General features: G+C 40.8%; 1 protein-coding gene and 1 long non-coding RNA gene across 4 annotated transcripts in view; one reads left to right on the forward strand and one right to left on the reverse strand.

The window, feature by feature from the left end:
- Positions 1-614: 614 nt before the first annotated feature.
- On the forward strand, positions 615-17,202 carry LOC133631097 (heterogeneous nuclear ribonucleoprotein C-like). Of its 3 annotated transcripts, none has more exons than XM_062023137.1 (9): positions 618-776; positions 5,217-5,336; positions 8,316-8,584; positions 9,871-9,943; positions 10,026-10,076; positions 10,169-10,341; positions 10,453-10,566; positions 16,420-16,595; positions 16,672-17,202. In XM_062023137.1, the coding sequence occupies exons 2-9, from the start codon at positions 5,332-5,334 to the stop codon at positions 16,765-16,767; spliced, it is 957 nt and encodes a 318-aa protein (XP_061879121.1). In that variant the 5' UTR covers positions 618-776; positions 5,217-5,331; the 3' UTR covers positions 16,768-17,202. The 3 variants fall into 3 exon arrangements, with proteins under 3 accessions (XP_061879123.1, XP_061879121.1, XP_061879122.1); XM_062023138.1 differs by lacking the exon at positions 618-776 and adding an exon at positions 796-1,020; XM_062023139.1 differs by lacking the exon at positions 5,217-5,336 and having other exon boundaries at positions 615-776.
- A 4,736-nt stretch (positions 17,203-21,938) lies between these two features.
- Positions 21,939-23,667, reverse strand: part of LOC133631099 (uncharacterized) — a 3,364-nt gene continuing 1,635 nt past the window's right edge. Inside the window, exon 2 of the long non-coding RNA XR_009821398.1 lies at positions 21,939-23,251. This is a non-coding gene — a long non-coding RNA (uncharacterized LOC133631099). The remainder of the gene's footprint in view (positions 23,252-23,667) is intronic.

Raw genomic sequence — 23,667 nt, forward strand, 5'->3', positions numbered from 1 at the left:
TCCCCCATTTACACTCATTCGCACAAAACTACATTATATATCAATATAGATCAATACAGTCTGCAGGGATACAGTCCGTAAGCACACATGATTGTATTTTTTTATGACAAAAAAAATAAAAAATAAAATAAAAATAAAAAGTGGGGACCACTGCATTACATGTTCGAAATAAACTGAAACTGAACTGCACTATATTTTAAATGAGAGCTAAGAACGACTTAGACGTGGAACAACACTGCACTCTCTTGGTCGACTTTAGCAATGTTTTACTGTGGGACATTGATTTATTTTATATTGTACATGTATTTATTATTGTGGGGACTAAATTCGTCAAACGTATAGGCTTTATTATTGTGTCCCTGTTGAGTGTGGTGGCTGAAAGGGAACACATATCTACTGTTGGGAAAACCTTACGTCTCGTAAATATCTGACTATATGCGCCATGAGTGATGAAGAAGAGGCAAGAACAAAAACATCCGCTTATTCGACAACCGGGGGGGGGGCGTGGTTGTAGTTACGCGACACGCCGGCGCCCACTGTTGTCCACCAATGTGAAATCTCACCGCTAGGTCCCCGCTCGCCCGCGCCGCGCCGACGCGCAAAAGCAGCGCCCCCAGCCTCATAATGCGCCATAGCCTCTCCGCTAGCTCGTCTGCTAGAAGAAAGCTAGCTCGCTGCTCACTGGTCGAACGCCTGTGCTCGCCAAAAAGGACGACCTAAGTATCAATTTGACAGATTTTACCGAAAGCAAAGGCATTTTGCTCGTAAGGGTCGTGGTGAGTATTTTGTTCCCAGATATTTTTAATTTTTCCTTCCTTTTTCCTTTCCTTTTTGGATTTTTTTTTCAGCGATGCTTTTTCTATTTTGCGAGTGGGCAGATCGCGAGCGGCCAGCTAGCTAGAGCTAGACGCTCGCCCCCCGCCCCCACCCTAAAAAAAAAAAAAGAAAGGCTGTTTGTGGGTTTTATCAAAACACGACGCTTTGGATGCATCCTAGCCGCCGTTTCTTCCAGTTTTGCAAGTAGGTTGATTTTTTTGTAAGCAGTTGTTCAGAAGACCTACCTTTGACTGGACTGATGGGGGGGTTTTTGGCACGCTTTTTAGATAGCTAGCTACTTAGCTCGTCTGCAGTAATCGTTCAAACTGCGGCCCCCCGACCCACTTGACGTCACAGATTATCGACGACACAACGCAGACTTTTGCAGGTTTTGCTATTTTTTATTTTTTGGAGGATACGTGAAGCTGATCTATTTGCTTTGCATTTTTAGCTCTGGCTAACATTAGCCGCCTGTTAGCGGCTAGTAGGGCCTGTAATTCACTCTAAGGCCTGGTGGTGGCGCTCTGCGTGTCCAGGCGGGCTTTGTTGCGAGTGGTTTCGGTCATTTTTCTTACCTGGTTTTGCTTTTCTTGCTCAGACGGAACAGTCGGTTGTTTTTCGCTGTTTTTCCTGCCATGATGACGAGGGATTTTTTTTTCTGATTTTGTATGGACTGCCAGTGGCCTGAGTCTTGTTGCAGAACACCTCACACATTTAATGATTAAAAACCTGTTTAACCGAAAGAGTATGATGGTGGTTTATATTGAATATATTAAAGGCACCCCTTCTTTACCTCCACTATTCTTTTCAACAGTGACGTGCGGTGAGGTTCATGGCTGGTGAGGCACTGACTTCATCACAGTCAGATTTACAAACATATGAACCCTAAAGAGTATCTTATTCACCATTTGATTGGCAGCAGTTAACGGGTTATGTTTAAAAGCTCATACCAGCATTCTTCCCTGCTTGGCACTCAGCATCAAGGGTTGGAATTGGGGGTTAAATCACCAAAAATTATTCCCGGGCGCAGCGCCGCTGCTGCCCACTGCTCCCCTCACCTCCCATGGGGTGAACAATGGGATGGGTCAAATGCAGAGGACAAATTTAATTACACCTAGTGTGTGTGTGACAATCATTGGTACTTTAACTTTACACATACAAACTGTAGCACATAAAAAAGCACATTTAATAAAAAAAACCGTTATTATGGTCTTACCTTTACTTATAAATGAAGTCCATGCGCCGCTCCTTCTGAGCAAAAGCATCGATAACTTGTTTATAGAAGTCTTCCTTATCTTTCTTCTGTTTTAAAAGTCTCTCTGTCTCGATGGAGATCTTCCTTTAATTATCACCTCCTGCTTCGATTGAAAGTCCAGTTTAGAAAACTGTTTTATTTTAGATATGTAATCCTCCATGTTAAAAGTCCAGGCGAGAGGAAAAAAATAAACGATCGCTAATTGTTGCTGCTTGTTGTCACTTATTCTGCAGCCGAGTAGTCGCAAAAACGATCCCTGGGATCACTAGCGCCCTCTACCACCATGAGGCGGGATTACTGCGAGCCTCACACAGTGCGTCTTCGCAGCCGTTTTATGATTGCTCAGCACAAGAAATACGTTACACACATACAGTTGTTGACAAAATACACTGTACATTATATACCTCAGCTAACTAAACTATGGAAATGTATAATATAATTCATATAGCAATACGGTCTCACTGCACAGCAGGCCAGCAGTTAGCCGAGTCATTGCGCAATCCATGGTGAGGCTCAACTGGCTGCTGACTCACCGCAAGTCTCTTCTCAGTATTTGAACGGCAAATGTGAAAATTCAGCGATTTTGAATAAAAATAATCTAAAACTGGTGAAGTTAAATGGAAAATAACTTTATAGTATAATCACTGGATACATATAACAATTTAATAAACATTTTTTCTTTCCATGATGGCACCTGCCTCCCTTGACTGCACGTCACTGCTTTTCAACTTGACACATAAACACCACATCAGTTTATTAGTGAACAACTTCAGTGTGAAATCCCACATGCAAACCTATTTATGTGCCAAAAAAAATAAGATACTTTCGTTTAAAAGCTGTTCACATGCATGACTTTTCAAAAATAGTTTATTATCTCCAGTAAGAGTAATCCACTCCTACATCAAACTTAACAGCCGTAATTAATCTGTCATTATTTCCCTTTTTAGGGTTTTCCCTCTGTCATTTGATAATGTCACACTGACTAATACTACATGCCTGTTTTCATTCCTTGAGTTCTTACCAAAAGCCAGTGACGCACATAAAGACAAAAGTTTTTTAATGGAGTCTATTGTGTCGAAATACTTGTTCAGCCACCTGCAATCAACTTCCTCGTAACGCCCGTGTGATTAATAGATTAGTGACTTCAAGTCTAGGTTTGTTTTTTGGCAGAAAATTACAACAAATGGGCCTTTTACTATATAATTCTTTTAAATGACAACAACATTATTACTCTTTGAGTTTGTCCACATGTTAACCGCCTCTTTGGAGCCATAACAATGTAAGTGTTTGCTAGTGGTATCCAACAGTTCTGTCCAAATGCCCAAAACATTGGTTGGTAAAGATGGAGGATATGTGCGGATATGTTAAATGTTTCAAGCACAGGTAGTTCACAACTGAAACGACGACAAAGGTCCAAAGCCCTGTTGTTGTGTTTAGAACACTATTTCATTAAAGTGTGCATCAGTGTTATTCAACTGGCAGCCTGTAGCCAAATCCGGCCCAGGAAAGACACCATATTGGTCCCCAGGTTCAGTTTAAAACATTGGAGACAAACCTCGATCCATCTGTTTTTTAGCAAAGTCCTCAAAACACTAGAGTGGTCCTTTTGTATTAGACCTATATAAACACAGTGGCGTTGACATTTTAACCTTACTAGCAAACAAAACACTGGGTTCCAAACTTGCAATTTACATAACAGACGTTTCTCAAGGCACTCCTTTAACTTCTGTCCTTTTTGGCAGTTACACATTTTTTCCGTAATGTAATTTATGTACCTAGGGTGTTGTGAAGCTTGTTTCTTTCAAATGCAGTCTAGTTATTTGTACAACTTGTTTAGTTACACTAGGTGTGTTCCTCAAAGTTCCATTTTAGGTTCTCTAGTTCATCCTTTGGGCTATTCAAATGGTGACCTGTGAGTTCAGTTTACAAAACTTCTGAGAGGCCCATATTTCTGCAGAAAATTCATAAAAACACTGCAGTACTGTCATAGAGATGATCTTTGACTAGCTTTTTTTGCAGAAGGTCCTTAAACAGCAGAGCGCCCATGTAATTCTGACAAAATATATAGACCATGATCAAATGTCTACTGTAGATTATGCTGGTCCTTAGCTTTTTTGGAAATGTGGACCTCAAAACAATTAAGTTGTATATCACTTGTGTACATTGTGTTACATGACTTGTACAAGTTGGTACAGTAGTACAATTTACAAGTCGTTCCAATTTCAAAATAAGTTTTTCAATAAACTATTGTAATATACACAATAGGTTCCAGGGACATTCATAATACAATATTTAATATATATACAGGCAAAGTTTTAAATTACATTTTTGCTTTTGTACAGAACATTTAACCACCGTATAGAGCAACATTGTTTTTTAAAGTAGAACAACTCCCTTTTAAAAATGTTTTATGGAGAAGGTGCGGGAAGGCGTTCACAGAGCAAACCTTTGCGTTTGTGGTCAATTAATGAACCTTTGTGATGTTATTGAAAATATGTTCATATTGTACTGACCTTATATTTATGCAGTTCAAAGTCCCATTCAAGGTTCTATGCCTATTGTCACATGTATTTCTCAAAAATTTAACTCTAAACAAATCTCAGGAAAAACAAACACTTTAATTAGGTGAGAGGTATTGTGTAACATCATATGATTATGATTTGAAGTCCCAACTTGCACCACTTGTTTTCCAACTTACATCAAAAGAGATTCAAAAGACGATTTTGGATAAGGGAGGGTGGGCAAACACTTGGTACTTCTCCACACAGACATCACCAACTGTTGGCCTGACCCGCCTGTTACACTGTTTTACTGGCTCTCCTGTATCTAACAATTTAAAGCATGTAAATGTCATCCCACAATCACATGTCTCTTGATTTTTGTTCCACTGTATCTAATGTACTGTAACTGTCGGGCCCCAATAGATGTCAAACATACATGTAGATAGCTAGAAAATGTGATGCTAGCGCCATTGTACTACAAACACTAGCCTCCTCCTCCCCTCTTACTAAGATGGCTGGTTCTTGGACGATTTTTGTTACTAGCCACTAATCCCCACCCCTGCACACACTCCACACAGGTAAGAAGACTTGCTGCGACATAACCCTGCTTAGCTTGACTGAGGTGTTGTTTTCTGTCGCCTCAGTAAAAATCGCGAGGGGCGAAGGTGAAGGTCGAGACACCAGCCCAAACTGAGCCCAGCCCAAACTGAGCCCAGCCCCCCCAGTGTCAGACTGACGACTACCCTGCACACAGACGCTATGGAGTGAGTCATGACTGTTCCAAACAAACCCACCACCCCACATGTTCTTCTTCCTCCACCTCCTCCTCTCTATCCTCCCTGTCGGTTGGTGGAACAGAGGGGGAGGAGGTCCACTCACTGTTGATGTTTGCAATGTGGGCCCTCAAAAATCTGGAAATTTGGCAAAGGCCTCACCTTTACCTGGTGAGGTGGGGCGGCTGCGACGGGACAATGCAAGTCTTAAAATAATAACACACGTCCGTCTTGTGTTTTAATCTGACGATTAGAATTACAATTGATTGCTTTTCATGATATTGTCAAGACGATATCATCTCGCTTCATGTTGCAAATGTTAGGAATATTCCCCCATGCCCAGCAATGTATTCAAATTCAACTTCTAAGATGTTTACCATATTTCCACACATGATGGTTCTTTACACAACTGCAGAGAGTATCAGGCATCTATAAGAGGTAGTTGGTATGCTTATCGGAGATTAGGGTTTAGTCATGGTGTTTGTTTGAGGTGTAATTTCCTGGTCATTAATTGGGGCAAGGAAGCATAGATAGTGGTTTTCTTCCTTAGTCAACAAGCATTTATGTTTATATTATTTACCAGCAACCTAAATTGTCACATAACCCTATCGGACATTTAGGCTTGTCTACTTAATGGACTGCACTTTTAAATCGCTTGCTTATGCACTGAGAACACAGTCCTAATAATTTAGTATGTATTTATTGTGTGTTATTTAATGTCCAGCATTACGATGCTGGACATTAAGTTGCTTAATGACAAATTCCTTTTCTTTGCAGGTTGCGCTGGAGTAGCATCTGCCACCTAGTGGCCCTTCTTCTAATTGTACTATTCATGTCTCCTTTAGAAGCAATGACTCATGGGGTAGGGGGGCCTCCTAGTCATTTCCTAATCAAACTCTTACTGACTTAAAGGGATGTAACGATAAACTGTATAATGATAAACTGCGGTAAAACTCCCAACGGTTAGTTTATTTCATTTTAAATTATCGTAAAACCGTGATTGATAACCTCACTTTGTTGAAATGTTGACAATGCTCATTTACTGGAGATGTAAGCTATCGTTAGCTTGCGTATTTGCTAACAAATACAGGAGACATTAACTCCTTCCCCATTACATACTCCAATCTAAACTTCTGTAAACACATTGCTGTTTGAACATATAAGCTTTCAAATTGTACACATTAAATCTACAGGCTGTGCTTGATGTATACTTGAAAGAATAAGAACAGGAAGTGCACTCGCGCGATGTCATAAACTGGAAGTGAAGTGCCCCTAACACCTGTTTTTTCTTTATCATTAAAAAAATACTAAAAGCTTCACAAGTTAAAACGGAATAAGATAAACATATTCAAACACTATAACAATGACAATATTTAATGTTTCTTCTGCCAAGAAAGTATATTGTTTTCTTTTTACTTTATAACATTTGTTTAAATAAAGCTTGGTTAAAATATTTCAATTTGTATAAGTACTTTTTGAGCACATTCAGCAATACAGTGATAATACTAGCCATGATCATTTTGGTCACAACAACCATTAACTACCTACTGACTTGGAATAGTCAATCAATTGTATTGTTTGGTTTGAATGACTTTGGTCGTTTTTGCCCAATCTTGCGGCTAAACAAAGTGGAACCTGCTTGAGTTGATCTCGTTTACGTCAGCAAAATGTCTTATTGTTAATATTGACCAATTTTTCCTAACTCCCGTCCACCGTGTTCTTATTACTTAAGTACCCGCCTACTGTTTTGTGCTATGGTTTGAACAAGCTGCTTAAAATCCCACCTTTTTCCTGATCCAACCATGTAAGTTACTGCCTACCAGTACACACACACGCCACAAAAGGATAACGTTATGTTATAAAAGCGATGTTTGCAAAATCACATGGTTCCACCCACCAGTTGAATATAAATCTAGCAACCAAACCATTCGTTTTTTAAACCCTTTCCTTCTTTTTTGTTTACTTGTAACAAAACTGCTGTGATTGACAGCCTCAATGTCGAAAAGTCTTTTTATTCGGCTCATACGGCAACTCTTACAAGTCAAACCTGTAATTGTGACAAACGTCGACATTTACGGTATTTTGTACGTTTGTTTTCTTAAACGACTGTTGGTAACCTATGCTTGCCCTTAGTGGTGCTCTTAGATCTTTGCTTTAAGAAAATGTCATTTTAAAATGGTGACATATTGTACCTAACATTTGATGTTTTACACAGGGAAGCCCATTTTTGTGGGCATAAAATATGAGAGGTAAAGATGTTATTTTCATGAAAAATGGGTCCATTTATGTGGGCAAATTGATAGTCTCTTCACTATCACGAAGCAGCGTGAAACGGCAACAAATACAGTCTTAACATTTGCACACAGTGGCTCTCTGGTCAGTGCAAAGTAAGCTTCAAAATAAAAGCATGGTAGTATTAATCTGGATTCTACATCAGCAACTAAAAAAGTGCGCACATTTATTATTTGGATTACTTGCCACAGGAAGAAATATACATGCATGCGCAAAAACTTGATTGTCAATGTCATCAAATTACAACCAAATCAGCGCAGCAGCTCTGTTAAATTAAGGCATAAAATACATAAAAATGCAAGGAAATCATGTCAACAAACATTCTTCACAATCACCCATTCTTATGTCTCTGGACAAAGGTAGAAGTGAAAGTGCAAACAATGGATAGTTTTGCTTTCAGTTATGTTGACAACCGCTTATTTCCAAGGGGGGCGTAGAGGGTCACTATAGTGCCAACACACCTTCCTTGCTAAATGGAGATAAGATTTAGGAGAAAGGCTGATGGCCCCCCTGTGAGTCTTCGTCTTAAGAATTTTCCGTCACTTCTTTGAGGACATCGGTACTGATGTGCTTTATCCCTGCATTTCAGCCAGGAGGCAAAGTTAATCCGGATGGGCTGGTGTAATGTCGGTCTGTGGCTAACTAACTGTGCATGTGTTGTGTGTCTCTTCCCACCAGTCGTTCGCCCACCACCGCCAGCCTCATGGCCAGCAGCAACGTCACCAACAAGACGGACCTGCGCTCGCTCAACTCGCGGGTCTTCATCGGCAACCTCAACACCTTGATGGTCACCAAGGCTGACGTGGAGGCCATCTTCTCCAAGTACGGCAAAATTGTGGGTTGCTCTGTGCACAAGGGCTACGCTTTTGTGCAGTACGCCAACGAGAGGAACGCCCGCACTGCCGTCACTGGGGAGGATGGGCGGATAATTGTCGGACAGGTGCTTGGTAAGGCATCCTTATTCGCACAGGTTGTATTTCTTAAAGGCCTACTGAAACCCACTACTACCGACCACGCAGTCTGATAGTTTATATATCAATGATGAAATCTTAACATTGCAACACATGCCAATACGGCCGGGTTAACTTATAAAGTGCAATTTTAAATTTCCTGGGAAATATCCGCCTGAAAACGTCTCGGTATGATGACGTTTGCGCGTGACGTCACGGATTGTGCGGAAGTATTGGGACACCATTGTGTCCCAATACAAACAGCTCTGTTTTCATCGCAAAATTCCACAGTATTCTGGACATCTGCGTTGGTGAATCTTTTGCAATTTGTTTAATGGACAATGAAGACAGCAAAGAAGAAAGCTGTAGGTGGGATCGGTGTATTAGCGGCTGGCTACAGCAACACAACCAGGAGGACTTTTGAGTTGGATAGCAGACGCGCTACCGTGAGTACGCAGCTTTCTTCCAAACATTTGATCGCTTGCCCGTCCGTGCGTGCCGCTATGTGCATGTCACGTACGTAACTTTGGGGAAATATATGTGCTGTATGAACTTTGCGGAAGTGAACGGTAATTTGGGCTGTGGGATTGAGTGTGTTGTGCGGGTGTTTGAGTTGTATTGGCGGGTTATATGGACGGGAGGGGGAAGTTGTTTGTTATGCGCGATTAATTTGTGGCATATTAAATATAAGCCTGGTTATGTTGTGGCTAATAGAGTATTAATATGTCTTGTGTTTATTTACTGTTTTAGTCATTCCCAGCTGAATATCAGGTCCCACCCGCCTCTCACAGCATCTTCCCTATCTGAATCACTTCCACTGCCCTCTAATCCTTCACTTTCACTTTCCTCATCCACAAATCTTGCATCCTCGCTCAAATTAATGGGGTAATCGTCGCTTTCTCGGTCCAAATCGCTCACGCTGCTGGCGTCCATGATTGAAAACAATGTGCAGATGTGAGGAGCTCCACAACCTGTGACGTCACGCTACTTCCGTATAACCACAGGCAAGACTTTTTTTATCAGCGACCAAAAGTTGTGAACTTTATCGTCGATGTTCTCTACTAAATCCTTTCAGCAAAAATGCAATGGCAATATCGCGAAATGATCAAGTATGACACATAGAATGGATCTGCTATCCCCGTTTAAATAAGAAAATCTCATTTCAGTAGGCCTTTAAGTGTCTGCCTGTGCATTGTTCAATTAAGTTTGTCCTCCAGTATTTTTGTCATGCCAGGTTTGGTGTTTAAATTGTGTAGAAGGCTCATGATCTCTTTTTGCTTCAGACATCAACCTGGCCGGAGAGCCCAAACCGCACCGGTCCAAAACCACCAAACGTTCAGCTGGAGACATGTACAGGTTAGTCACCATGATCTCATTTTGTAGCTCTTGAGTTTTGCATTGCAGTTCCCAAGTCTATTTTTCATTTTTCCCCTCACAGCAGTTCTTCCTTCGACCTGGACTACGACTTCCAGAGAGACTACTATGACAAGTGAGTAGCCTGTCGGGCCACACACAGCCTTCATCACGCCGACTAGCGTTTCTCACTAAAGGCGGCTTCTGTTGTGTTGTGGTACTCTCCAGAATGTACTCGTACCCGTCCCGCGTCCCCGCACCTCCTCCGCCCCTGTCTCGCGCCGTCATCCCGTCCAAGCGCCCGCGGGTCAGCCTTAGCGGCGGTGGGAGCAGCCGGCGGACCAAGAGCAGCTTCTCCTCGTCCTCCAAGAGCAGCCAGAGGGCCTACTCGTCCAGAAGTAGTAAGTCGTCCGCATGCCAGTCTGGGCTCCAATGTGATGGATGATCACGCTGTTGGTGTGCCTGCTTGTGCCGCCCTGCTTAACCGAGCACTTCTAACACTTTTCCTGCAGTCAAAGTGGACGATCTGCAAACCATAAAGCGCGAGTTGACTCAGATTAAAAGCAAGGTGGACGACCTTCTGGATAGCCTGGAGCGCATGGAGAAGGACCACAGCAAGAAGTCAGGTACGAGTGTAAATAATACCCCAGATTGAAGGACACACACTTTCTTTCTACAATTTATGTCAGGGGTGTCCAAAGTGCGACCTGGGGGCCATTGCCGCTCACTCTGTATATCCTAAAATGAATTAATCATGATGTATCAAATAGTGCTGTCGAATTATTCATTTATTCAAAATAATCCTATTTGAGATTAATTATGATTAATCACAGGTTATTACTTGCAGAAATTTAATTAATGTTAAAAAGACCCTAATATTTGACCTAACAAATTTGCAATTTTATTTTCAGCATGTCATCCAGGAACATTTCAAAAAAGTATTACTTGAATGCAGGTTGTTCATTTGCTTTAAACCTGGTAACATTCTTATCTTGAGTCCATTCAGGGTGTATTTTGAAGTGAGATTTTCCAGCGAGCACAACAGTTGCAGTTGACCGTATAACCACCCACGCCGCCTTTCTGTTAACCATCTGCGGGTAGGGTGAAGGAGCATATATGGTCAAAATAAATTGCGTGATTAATCTGTGTATATGTTGTACATGAATAGTGCGATACTCGTTGCGAGTTAAGTCATTATTTTTGACTTACCTAAAATAGACTAAATTGTTACTTGTAACACAAAGCTAAAATGTGCATGGTTTGTTCAGATACTTGAGCATATATTGACCTACATTGGATTGCTTTTATCATATTATATGACTTTTGACTTGACTTGACTTTATTTATTCATGCTTGCAGTGGAGCCAAGGCCCCACTGAAAAAACAGCTGAACTTTACAATGAATATTAAACAAACAAAGATAAAAAAAATTAAAAGAACAGACAGTATTTTATATTAAAAAAAAAAACATTTTCATTTTCAGGGCAACAGCAGCATGGAAACTATTAGCATTCTGGTAAATGACTGTATTACTTATTTAATTAGATAGTATTATTATACAGTTTAATTGCAGTATGCAGGGTAGAGTTTTTAAGTCTCTTTGTCTTGGCTTTGGGCTCGGGTTCAGCCAGCTTATGTTGGTTCCTCAATGTCCTGGCAGTGCGGCTGCCTCGTGTTGGAGGTAGCAGGTCATGCAGAGGGTGTTGCTCATCATGCATATCCCTGACCAGCTTCACTGCAGCCTCCTCTCTCCTGGTCTGGAGTGATGGTAGGGGTTGTGAGATGTTTCCAGCTCTCCTCGTAATGATTTTACAGGCACGTTTCTGGACTCGCTCTAGCTCTGCCTGTTGTTTTTTGGAGCAGCCCACTAAGAGCACTGAGCTATATTCCAGACTCGGCCTGATGAGAGTGGTGTAGATGGTAACAAGGTCGTCTGCAGGTAGTCCATGTCTCGCCATGACTGTGAGGTAGTGCAGCCGCTTGGAGGCGGTTTTTATTGCCTTCTCCATGTGCACATCTCCAGTCAGGTTTTGATCGAGGTGGTAACCCAGGTACTTTGTTGTTTCCACGACAGGGACCTCCTGTCCCCCCAACATCAGTGCAGGAGGTTGTGATGGATTTCGGGCAAAACATATCCGGAGTTCTACCGACTTCTTCCCGTTGAGTATCATTTTCTTATTTGCTGCCCATTCATCCAGCCTTTGTGCCTCCTGACACATCGTTGTGTCTGACATGATGTTGGATATGGGGATCGCTCTCGATAGCCCGATGTCATCTGCATATCCGACATCAAGGGTGTCCTCAAAAACAGCATCCCGGGTGGCCATGTAAAGGAGGAAGACATATGGGGAGACAACACCCCCTTGTGGCACCCCAGATGTAACTTCAATCCAGGGGCTGTGAGCTCCATTTGCCACCACTCTCTGTCTCCTTCCTGAGATGTAACTATGTAGCCAGGCTGTCAGATATGGGCACAGTCCTAGGTCCAGTATGTTTTGCATCAGGATCCCATTGTCAATTACATCAAAAGCTCTCGACATATCTGCCAACAGTACTCTCACCATCGTTGGTTTGGAATCGGTTTCGGTAAGCCAGGTGTGCATTGCCCTGACTAGAGCCATTGTAGTACTGTGCTTAGGCAGATATGCATATTGATTTTTACATACGTCAAGCACTGTTGGCATAAGCTTTTTCAACACAAAACGTTCTATTGTTTTCCCCACACAAGAAGTTAGTGAGATAGGACGCCAGTTTGAGATTGAGCCAGGGTCTTGGCCTTTGGGTATGGGACAGACATTGGACTCCTTCCATACATCGGGGACACACCCCTGTTGGAAAGAGCAGTTGGCCAGATGTGTGATGACCGGTGCCAGGTCCTCTGCATGTTCTTTCAGCAGCCAGGTGGGAATGCCATCCGGCCCACTTGCTTTCTGGGGGTCCAGTCGAGTGAGGGCTAGCTTCATCTCACCTATGCTACAGATGTCACTTGGTGTAGCTCTTGGTAGGGGATAGACACAATAGGGCGTTGCTTTAGTCCACGACTCCGCAAAGAAGTTGTTCAGGGCTTCTGCAGTTTTGTCCTCTTCAACTTCCTGTATTTTGATTATTCCATCAGTTGATGATTTAGCGCGTCCTAGTCCTTTATTTATATAGTCCCACCACTCTTTGGGGTTCTTTTTCTTTAGGTTTTGCATTTCATTTTTATAATATCTAGTTTTTGCCTTGCGTATAAGTCTTTGGACGAAGTTTCTGATTTCTCTCCATTTTCCCACTTTACCCCATTTATTGTGGGCTTTTTGTCTTTTCTTTATAGCCTGTTTTATTTTCTCTGTCATCCATGGTTTGTCCGCATTTGTAATTTTTTTCAGTCGCACAGGCATGCATATGTCCATTGCTGTCTGGATATAGTTGTTAAAACTTGCTGCTTTGGCAGTGACGTCCACAGCCTCATAGACAGCAGACCAGTCAGTCATAGCAATGCATGTTGACAGAGCCTCTTTTCTTTCTGTGGTCACTAATCGAGCCCTCCTCCTCTTCACCTGTTGTTTCTGCCCTGTTGTATTCACTGGGCTCAGCACCAAGCACTTGTGGTCGCTTGCACCTAGGGGGGCAAGGGTGGTTGGGGGGCTGTAGAAGTTAGCCATGTTTGTAAAAATCAGATCTAGGGTGGCTTGCCCACGTGTATGACGTTTAACTATCTGCCGAATATCGGGGTGGGAGGAGGTCAGCATTTTTGTGGGCAATTTATTGAAATCCCCACATAAATATAGCCCCATATGGGGGGAAGACACTTTAATTGTGTCTATGGTGGTTATTAAATACTCCAGGACTTGGTCCTGGCACGATTTTTTATCTGCCCATGGTGGGTGATATAGGTTTCCCACAAATATGGTTGAGACACTGCTGGGGGTCCGGCGCGGTTGTATTTGAACCCATGCGCATTCAAAGTCATCACTCTCCAGGTCCCCTCTTCTTTTTGCCTGCAGTCTCTCATGACAGTACACAGCCACGCCCCCTCCACTTATATATGTACAAAATACTTCCCAATTTTTCTGTTTGCAAAAAGTTTGATTTATGCTCTGTCAGGAACTTTCCAGCAAGGGCGGCATACTGAAAATAAAATAATTGGGGAGCAATTTTGATCATTAAACATTTTCAAAACGAGCTGAAATCAATCCCTGCAGATATAATCTGACAGAGAACTGTTTTATTTTATAGAGGACAAGAGTATTATTTGTGTCATTGGTATTAATATTTATACTTTTTGTCATTACATTATACCTTTTTGCTTTTTCTTTTTTTTTTTACTTTTGGAAATTTTGGTCACAAGTGCGATCTAATAAAACTGGTAAAACCATAACATTTCAGATACCATTTTCTGATGTCTTGTCAAGGGTCAATACCTCTGAAAGTAAGCGTGGATATATTGAGTAGTCAGATTGCAGGTAGACTGCCAATGGTATTGAGCGTGGTCACCATGACGTCATCGAGTAATTTGCTATGAAATGATTAAGGTTTTTCTGCTCAACAGGCTTGTAGGAATGAACGTGCGTGCGTGCACGCGTGCACACAGTCTCGATCAAAAGTTTACATACACTTGTAAAGAACATAATGTCATGGCTGTCTTGAGTTTCCAATACTTTCTACAACTCTTATTTTTTCGTGATAGAGTAATTGGAGCACATACTTGTTGGTCACAAAAAACATTCATGAAGTTTGGTTCTTTTATACATTTATTATGGGTCTACTGAAAATTTGACCAAATCTGCTGGGTCAAAAGTATACATACAGCAATGTTAATATTTGCTTACATGTCCCTTGGCAAGTTTCACTGCAATAAGGCACTTTTGGTAGCCATCCACAAGCTTCTAGCAAGCTTCTGGTTGAGTTTTTGACCACTCCTCTTGACATACACACACACACACACACACACACACACACACACACACACACACACACACACACACACACACACACACACACACACAGTCGTGGTCAAAAGTACACTTGTGAAGGACATAATGTCATGGCTGTCTTGAGTTTCCAATAATTTCTACAACTCTTATTTTTTTGTGATAGAGTGATTGGAACACATACTTGTTGGTCACAAAAAACATTCATTACAAGTAGAGATGTCCGATAATATCGGTCTGCCGATATTATCGGCCGATAAATGCGTTAAAATGTAATATCGGAAATTATCGGTATCGTTTTTTTTATTATCAGTATCGGGTTTTTTTTAATTATTTTTTAAAAATTTTTATTAAATCCACATAAAAAACACAAGATACACTTACAATTAGTGCACCAACCCACCCCATTTACACTCATTCACACTCATTCACACAAAAGGGTTGTTTCTTTCTGTTATTAATATTCTGGTTCCTACATTATATATCAATATATATCAATACAGTCTGCAAGGGATACAGTCCGTAAGCACACATGATTGTGCGTGCTGCTGGTCCACTAATAGTACTAACCTTTAACAGTTAATTTTACAAATTTTCATTAATTACTAGTTTCTATGTAACTGTTTTTATATTGTTTTACTTTCTTTTTTATTCAAGAAAATGTTTTTAATTTATTTATCTTATTTTATTTTATTCATTTTTTAAAAAAGTGCCTTATCTTCACCATACCTGGTTGTCCAAATTAGGCATAATAATGTGTTAATTCCACGGCTGTATATATCGGTTGATATCGGTATCGGTTGATATCGGTATCGGTAATTAAAGAGTTGGACAATATCGGCATATCGGATATCGGCAAAAAGCCATTATCGGACATCCCTAATTACAAGTGTATGTAAACTCTTGACCACGACTGTGTGTATATATATATATATATAATATATATATATATATATTATACTATACAATTCTTACTGTAACCATCAGCTAGTTTTGTTTTGGTTTGGCTTTGATGTCCCAACATGTACCGTGCCTAAAACGTGATTAGCGGAGAACGAGGAAGTGTTGTGTGTCTGGGGAAGCGTGGACTCACATAGACGAAAGTATTTGCACGGGTTGTAGAACCTGTTGGAATCGTGTCGTTTATCATAAAATTAGTAATAAAAGTTAAGAATAGCGTCAGACTTTGTATGTTTTTTTTCCTGCAAGCTACAATATATTCTTTTCATTTGCTTTCAAGTTTAAAAAAAAAATCTACTTGTTTTTAAGATGTGGCGGTAATGAAAATGTTGTGGCGGCGCACCACATTCAATTACATTAAGGGGAAACCCGAGATTGTTAAGCCGTATTTTTTTATCAACGCACAACCATTTGTGTGTGAATTGCTGGGGACACCAGCATGTCGCAAGATATCAGTGTCTTGTGTACACTTAGTTGAGCATGGGAATGGTAGCGTGCATGAGAGCTGCCAGCATTGTTGGGAGCTGCGGTTCGCTGAGGTAAAGGTGAATGCCTACATATACTGTGACATCACAAGCGGAAACTTGTGTTGTTTGTGTCCGACAGACAAGAATATAAAGCCGGAGCCCGGAGAAGTGACTTCTCCCCCTCACTCGAGCAGCAAGAAAGACGAGGCCATAAAGAGGGACAGGGAAACCCCGGACCTCAACGACTCGGATGAGGATGATGAGGATGACGACGACGAAGAGGAGGGAGACCTGCTGGAGGAAGATGAAGATGAGGTATGGACGGAAAAGTATTATCACTCTTCATTGAAGAGACCTGTCTAAGAAATGTTCTGTTGATGTTTTTTTGCAGGTGAAGAGCCAAGGCGAGGAAGAGGAGGAGGAGGAAGGTGAGCACGTGGACGGAGACGACGATGCCGACAGCATCAATGGCGAAGATGACTCGTAGGTCCCGCCCCATTCGCCGCTTCTAGTAGGACTTCAGTTTTAATATTCATAGTGTAGATACAAAGAGGAGAAAAAAAACACTGCAGACGTGCACGGAAACCAGCATGGCGCGCGCACAAAAAAACACACACACAGAGTTATCAAAGCGTTATTCGTGGCCGGTTGCACCGCTGTGACAGGAATAATTTGCTATAGACTCTTTTAACGCGTCTCAACTGACAGCTGGACGGACTCTACTTGTGCAGTTTGTTGTTCTTTTGTTTGCGTTTTTATTAGCTAGTAGCCCACGTCCCTATTCCTATGCCCCCCAGCCCAACAGCTTCTGTCATCTTTCAGTTGCTTTGAAATCTTGTGTATGTCGTTTTTTTTATTATACTATTCCCCTTCTGTTTTACTGTAAAGGAATAAATTGCAATAAAATATTGAAATGAAGGAAGTTTGAGTTTCAAGTCATATGTTATGAGGCCAAAACATTAGGTACACCTACAACTAGAGATGTCCGATAATGGCTTTTTTTCCGATATCCAAAATTCCGATATTGTCCAACTCTTAATTACCGATTCCGATATCAACCGATACCGATATATACAGTCGTGGAATTAACACATTATTATGCCTAATTTTGTTGAGATGCCCCTCTGGATGCATTAAACAATGTAACTTTACCATGAATTGATTAACGTGGACCCCAACTTAAAGGCCTCTGATAGTTTATATATCAATGATGAAATCTTAACATTGCAACACATGCCAATACGGCCGGGTTAACTTATAAAGTGCAATTTTAAATTTCCCGCGAAACTTCCGGTTGAAAAAGTCTGTGTATGATGGCGTATGCGTGTGACGTCGAGGGTTGAAACGGAAGTATTCGGACACATTGTATCCCAATACAAACAGCTTTGTTTTCATCGCAAAATCCCACAGTATTCTGGACATCTGTGTTGGTGAATCTTTTGCAATTTGTTTAATGAACAATGGAGACTGCAAAGAAGAAAGCTGTAGGTGGGATCGGTGTATTAGCGGCTGGCTGCAGCAACACAACCAGGAGGACTTTGACTTGGATAGCAGACGCGCTATCCGACGCTAGCCGCCGACCGCATCGATGATCGGGTGAAGTCCTTCGTCGATCGCTGGAACGCAGGTGAGCACGGGTGTTGATGAGCAGATGAGGGCTGGCGTAGGTGGAGCGCTAATGTTTCTATCATAGCTCTAACGAGGTCCCGTAGCTAAGTTAGCTTCAATGGCGTCGTTAGCAACAGCATTGCTAGGCTTTGACAGGCGTGTAGTTACATTTTTCTTTTTTTTTCTTTCATTTATTTATTTATTTCAGGCAATGACAAAAACGTACAAGTTGACAAAACATAATAATATAAATTAATATAGTGCATTATTGTCCAGTTTTGCCTGAAAGGGAGTGGGAAGAAGATAACTTATTTAATCCCACCCCCAGTTCTCCATTCAGTGATTATTCACATGAGTTTCACTCTCACTTTGTTCAAGGATTATAATACAGATGTTGTATCATAGTGGCATTACCACAGGTAACAATAGTTATTACACTGTAACAATCATTTGTATCAACAATGTAGGTCCAGTGTTTGGTTCGGTGTCTCCTGATAGTAGTATTGTTGATCTTCTGTCTGTCCTTCCAGTCAGGGGCTTATTTCTTTTGTTTCTACCTGCATTTAAGCACAATGCTATCACGTTAGCTCCGTAGCTAAAGTGCTTCACCGATGTATTGTCGTGGAGATAAAAGTCACTGTGAATGTCCATTTCGCGTTCTCGACTCTCATTTTCAAGAGGATATAGTATCCGAGGTGGTTTAAAATACAAATCAGTGATCCACAATAGAAAAAGGAGAGAGTGTGGAATCCAATGAGCCAGCTTGTACCTAAGTTACGGTCAGAGCGAAAAAAAGATGAGTCCTGCACTGCACTCTAGTCCTTCACTCTCACGTTCCTCATCCACGAATCTTTCAGCCTGGCTCAAATTAATGGGGAAATCGTCGCTTTCTCTGTCCGAATCGCTCTCGCTGCATTGAAAACAATGGGGAAATGTGAGGAGCCCTTCAACCTGTGACGTCACGCTACTTCCGGTACAGGCAAGGCTTTTTTTTATCAGCGACCAAAAGTTGTGAACTTTATCGTCGATGTTCTCTACTAAATCCTTTCAGCAAAAATATGGCAATATCGCGAAATGATCAAGTATGACACATAGAATGGATCTGCTATCCCCGTTTAAATAAAAAAAATTCATTTCAGTAGGCCTTTAAACAAGTTGAAAAACTTATTCGGGTGTTATTGTACGGAATATGTACTGTACTGTGCAATCTACTAATACAAGTTTCAATCAATCAATCAAAAAAAGGTTTTCCAAAATAATAGAACAACTTCAACTCGAGTTATGGAAAAAAGTACCAACATGGCACTGCCATATTTATTATTGAAGTCACAAAGTGCATTATTTTTTTAAACATGCCTCAAAACAGCTTGGAATTTGGGACATGCTCTCCCTGAGATAATCCTGATGCCCATTACAACTATGGGAAATACTATACTTTGACTTTCACAAAGTACATTATTTTTTAATTTTTTTTAAAAACATGCCTCAAAACAGCTACAAAAACAATGAAGGCAACAGCTTCAGTCCAGAGTATACTAGAGCATACTTGCCAACCTTGAGACCTCCGAATTCGGGAGATGGGGTTGAGGTGGGCGGGGTTTGGTGGTAGCGTGGGTGTATATTGTAGCGTCCCGGAAGAGTTAGTGCTGCAAGGGGTTCTGGGTATTTGTTCTGTTGTGTTTGTTGTGTTACGGTGCGGATGTTCTCCCGAAATGTGTTGGTCATTCTTGTTTGGTGTGGGTTCACAGTGTGGCGCATATTTGTAACAGTGTTAAAGTTGTTTATACAGCTACCCTCAGTGTGACCTGTATGGCTGTTGATAAAGTATGACTTGCATTCACTTAGGTGTGTGTGAAAGCCGCACATACTATGTGAATGGGCCGGTACCATGTTTGTATGGAGGAAAAGCGGACGTGAGGTTGTAGAGGACGCTAATGGCAGTGCCTTTAAGGCACGCCCCCAATATTGTTGTCCGGGTGGGAATCGGGAGAAATTCGGGAGAATGGTTGCCCCGGGAGATTTTTGGGAGGGGCACTGAAATTCGGGAGTCTCCCGGGAAAATCGAGAGGGTTGGCAAGTATGCCCTACGTCTGTGTTTTACCGGATATGTACCGCTCCGTACAGCTGCGTTTTAAAAAGTCATTAATTTAACTTTTTGAAACCGATAATTTCCGATATTACATTTTAAAACATTTATCGCCCGATATTATCGGACATGTCTACCTACAACCTATTGATACAGATCTTATTTATTAATTATTTTACGTGTTCAAAGATACCATCTTTATCCTTCTTGATGGTCGCAACGTTTGAGTGGCTTAGACCAAACATTTTAGGCACAATTGAGCGGCTCCCATATGATCCATTGTAAGCTGACTTTTTAAAATGCATTTATTTAATATTTAGAATGCATAAAGAAATAAAAACGTGTTCTTGTCTTACATAAGGATTGTGAATGATAGACAAAATTCCCCAAAAGTGCAGTTCTCCCTTAAGAAAGAATGGTTACCAATTAAAACCGTTGTAAATCAATAAACGGAGATATTAAATGAAACTTAAAGGGGTCAGATTAGGATTTGTTCTACATTTAAAACACGTCCCTGTGGTCTATATATCATGTAATGGTGGTTCTTTGGTCAAAATGTTGCATAAATTATGTTTTACAGACCATCTTCAAGCCACTTTCTGACTGTCTTTTCAGGATGCGCCGTTTTGTGAGTTTTTGATTGATTGAGACTTTTATTAGTAGATTGCACAGTACAGTACATATTCCGTACAATAGACCACTAAATGGTAACACCCGAATAAGTTTTTCAACTTGTTTATGGTCTTATTTATGTGCCTCCAGTTTGACTCACCGTCAGCCATGTTGTAGTTTTTATTGCTTCCATAAGGAGTCTACTGACCGATATATTAGAACTATACGCTACTTTATATTAGAAATCGCAACAGCAGAAGATGCATGTGCATGTACGAGCCAGTCTGCCCTACAACAAGATAGAGAAAAATGAAGGAACTTATTGACTACAACGGCGGACTCGCGCAAATCTCTTTGGGTAAAATTTTACCATATATGGAGATATCCGTTGATGTCACATATGGGGCAAATTCCAAACGACTCTTGGAGGATGTATGAAGGAAGGCAAGATTGTGTTGTAAATATCTCCGCCATGCCTCCATGGTTTGATTTCAAAATTTATGGACTGCATATCGCAATTACACAAAAACAGGTACCAATAGGTAAGAAACATTTATTTTGGATAATCGTGCCCCTTTAAGGATTATCTATTTATTTATCTACTATAACAATAAATCGCCCTGTAGAGTGGGCAGACCTCTCCAAGTCTAAAACTATGCTAACTTTGATCAGCTCTCTATTGTACACTTCCTCGTTAATGTCTGAGTTTTGTCGTTAAGTTTGAATGCATTCTGCAATGAAAAGTTCAGTTGAGTATGAAACAATAATAGATTAATTATTCAGTAGCTGTTGTGCGTTCTTTTTTTTTTTTTGTGCCCCAGCCCTCTACAAATATTTGCGGTAATTACCCACGTAGCTGGTTTGAGAACATTTGAAGGCTAATAACTTGGCAGTCAACTTTCAACACAACGTTCTTCTGTGAGGCGGAGTGGCCTAATTATACCCAAATTGTTCTTGTAGACGCCATAACAAGGGAATGAACTGTAGCAGAGGGCCAACATTCCATTGAAAGTTTCTGCACTGCAAAAACTGAAATCTAAGTAAGATTATTTTCTGTCTGATAAGATCATTCTTCTCACTAAGCAGATTTTATGTTAGTGTTTTACTTGTTTTAAGTGTTTTGGTCCTAAATCATTTCAGTAATATATTACAGCTTGTTGCTGAGATGTTATGACCTATATTGAGTAAAACATACTTGAAACTAGAATATCAACTAACGCAAAGCTGTGTCATCAACACTCACAAGTATAAAACTACTTTTTTAAAGTAATCATTTCTTACTTCAAGCATGAAATAAAAAGTCATGACTTTGACACAATTGTGTCTCATAATTAAAACAGATGACAGCCAAATGGACTTTGCTGCTTTATTTCCAATGAAACAAGAGAAAATACATACTCGTATAGTAGTACAGTTGGCACAGTACAGTAAACTGACAGTTAATATTTAAACATTTAACATTTCAAACAATTTTGAACAGAAATAGTTCATGCACATTCAGATAAATTCTTCAAAATTACAATACAAAAAATTTGTCCGGGGGCCGGGCTGTATATATGCGCACTAATTGACTGAAAGAGCACGCACTTGGCGCGATAATGTCATGTTGTCGATGGAAAAATGCATTTTTAGACAATATGATTTGCCTGAGCGGCTAGGAGACCCCGAAAGTAACAAGCGCTTGCCTTGTTGCCTTTCCATTAAGAACAATTAATTAGTTTTTAGTATAAGTTTGCTGGTTTCAAGAAATGTAATGCCGAGCGCATATCATTATGTCAAGATAATGGCACTAGCATTTACTTTATTTAAGAATATTTTACAACATATTGAGCAAAAAGGTCTCATATTTGTTTTTTCTACCAAGAAAAGTGCACTTGTTGTTAGAGAGAAAATACTTATTTTAAGGTACTTTTGGGTTCATTGAAGTTAGCTAATTTTCCTTGTTTTGGAAAGTCCAAATTTTCTTGTTCTATTGGCAGATAATTTTGCTTAGTTCAAATAAAATACCCCTAATTTTTGTATTTTTTGTTCTTGTTTTTGAACACTGACTTTTTGCAGTGTTGACCAATCAAGAGTCAAGTCAGATGCTTCCTGCTTTACGGCTACTTCATCTAGTTAAGTTCTTAGGTCAGTTGAGAGCTATATCGTCTCTTCAACTGCACAGAGCTTTTTGTAACGGCCAAAAGTCAATCTGAATAATTTATTTTGCTAAAAAAAAAAGAACAAGATTTGAGCATTACCATTGTGATGCAACGGCGTCTTGAAGGACAAAATGACAGTTTCATCTTTATTAATGCGTCTAGATCACAACAAATCCATAAATACTTTACACTGCTGCTACATGCAACAAATAAACACAAAATTAAATGTCGCCTGCGTTTGGCTCTTCTCAAACTGTACAAACTCGTGAGGCATGAAGTTCCCTTTTGTCGAAATGAGCTTGCTTTAATGATGTCGATGCAAACAATTAGCCGAGCCCTGCTGCTCTCAAGTACCTACACACGTTTGAGTAAGTAGTCATAGAAGACAGTAAAAACTTTTAATAGAACCCATGTGATGTGTCATCATTGGAACCGATGACCGCCTGCTCTTCCTCCTCACTTCTGGTCTCGTTAGACATGGAGCAGGCCCAAAACTGTTAGGACAGTCAGCAGGATCAGCATGACTGAAAGAGCAGATAAGAAAAGCGTGTAGATGACATGGTTATGTAGTGATCAGCGTGGCACCAGGAACTCAGAATTAAGCAAGTCTCGGGGGCTTTCACACTAGTATCCAATTCCTACATTGGTGCTGTTGGTTTGGACGGGTGTAACTGTGATAACCCTGCGCTCTGTCTCAATTGGTGCAGTTCTGTTGAGTGCATATGTGTGCGAGCACTGAGAAGTGACTCCTAAAGCGTCGAGTGCACCGTGCTGGGCGCTTTCCAGTTTCAATCGTCACCATCTTGCCAACAACGGAGAGAAAACCGTAGCGTTGGAATGTAGTGAACAGAAGTGGAAAGAGGGTTAATAGTTTAATCGTCAGTGATGGATTTGGTAAAATACTACACTGTCAAACGTTGCACTTTCGGGAATTAGGTAC

The sequence above is a fragment of the Entelurus aequoreus genome, linkage group LG16 (assembly GCF_033978785.1).
Source record: "Entelurus aequoreus isolate RoL-2023_Sb linkage group LG16, RoL_Eaeq_v1.1, whole genome shotgun sequence".
Classification (NCBI taxonomy): Eukaryota; Metazoa; Chordata; class Actinopteri; order Syngnathiformes; family Syngnathidae; genus Entelurus; species Entelurus aequoreus.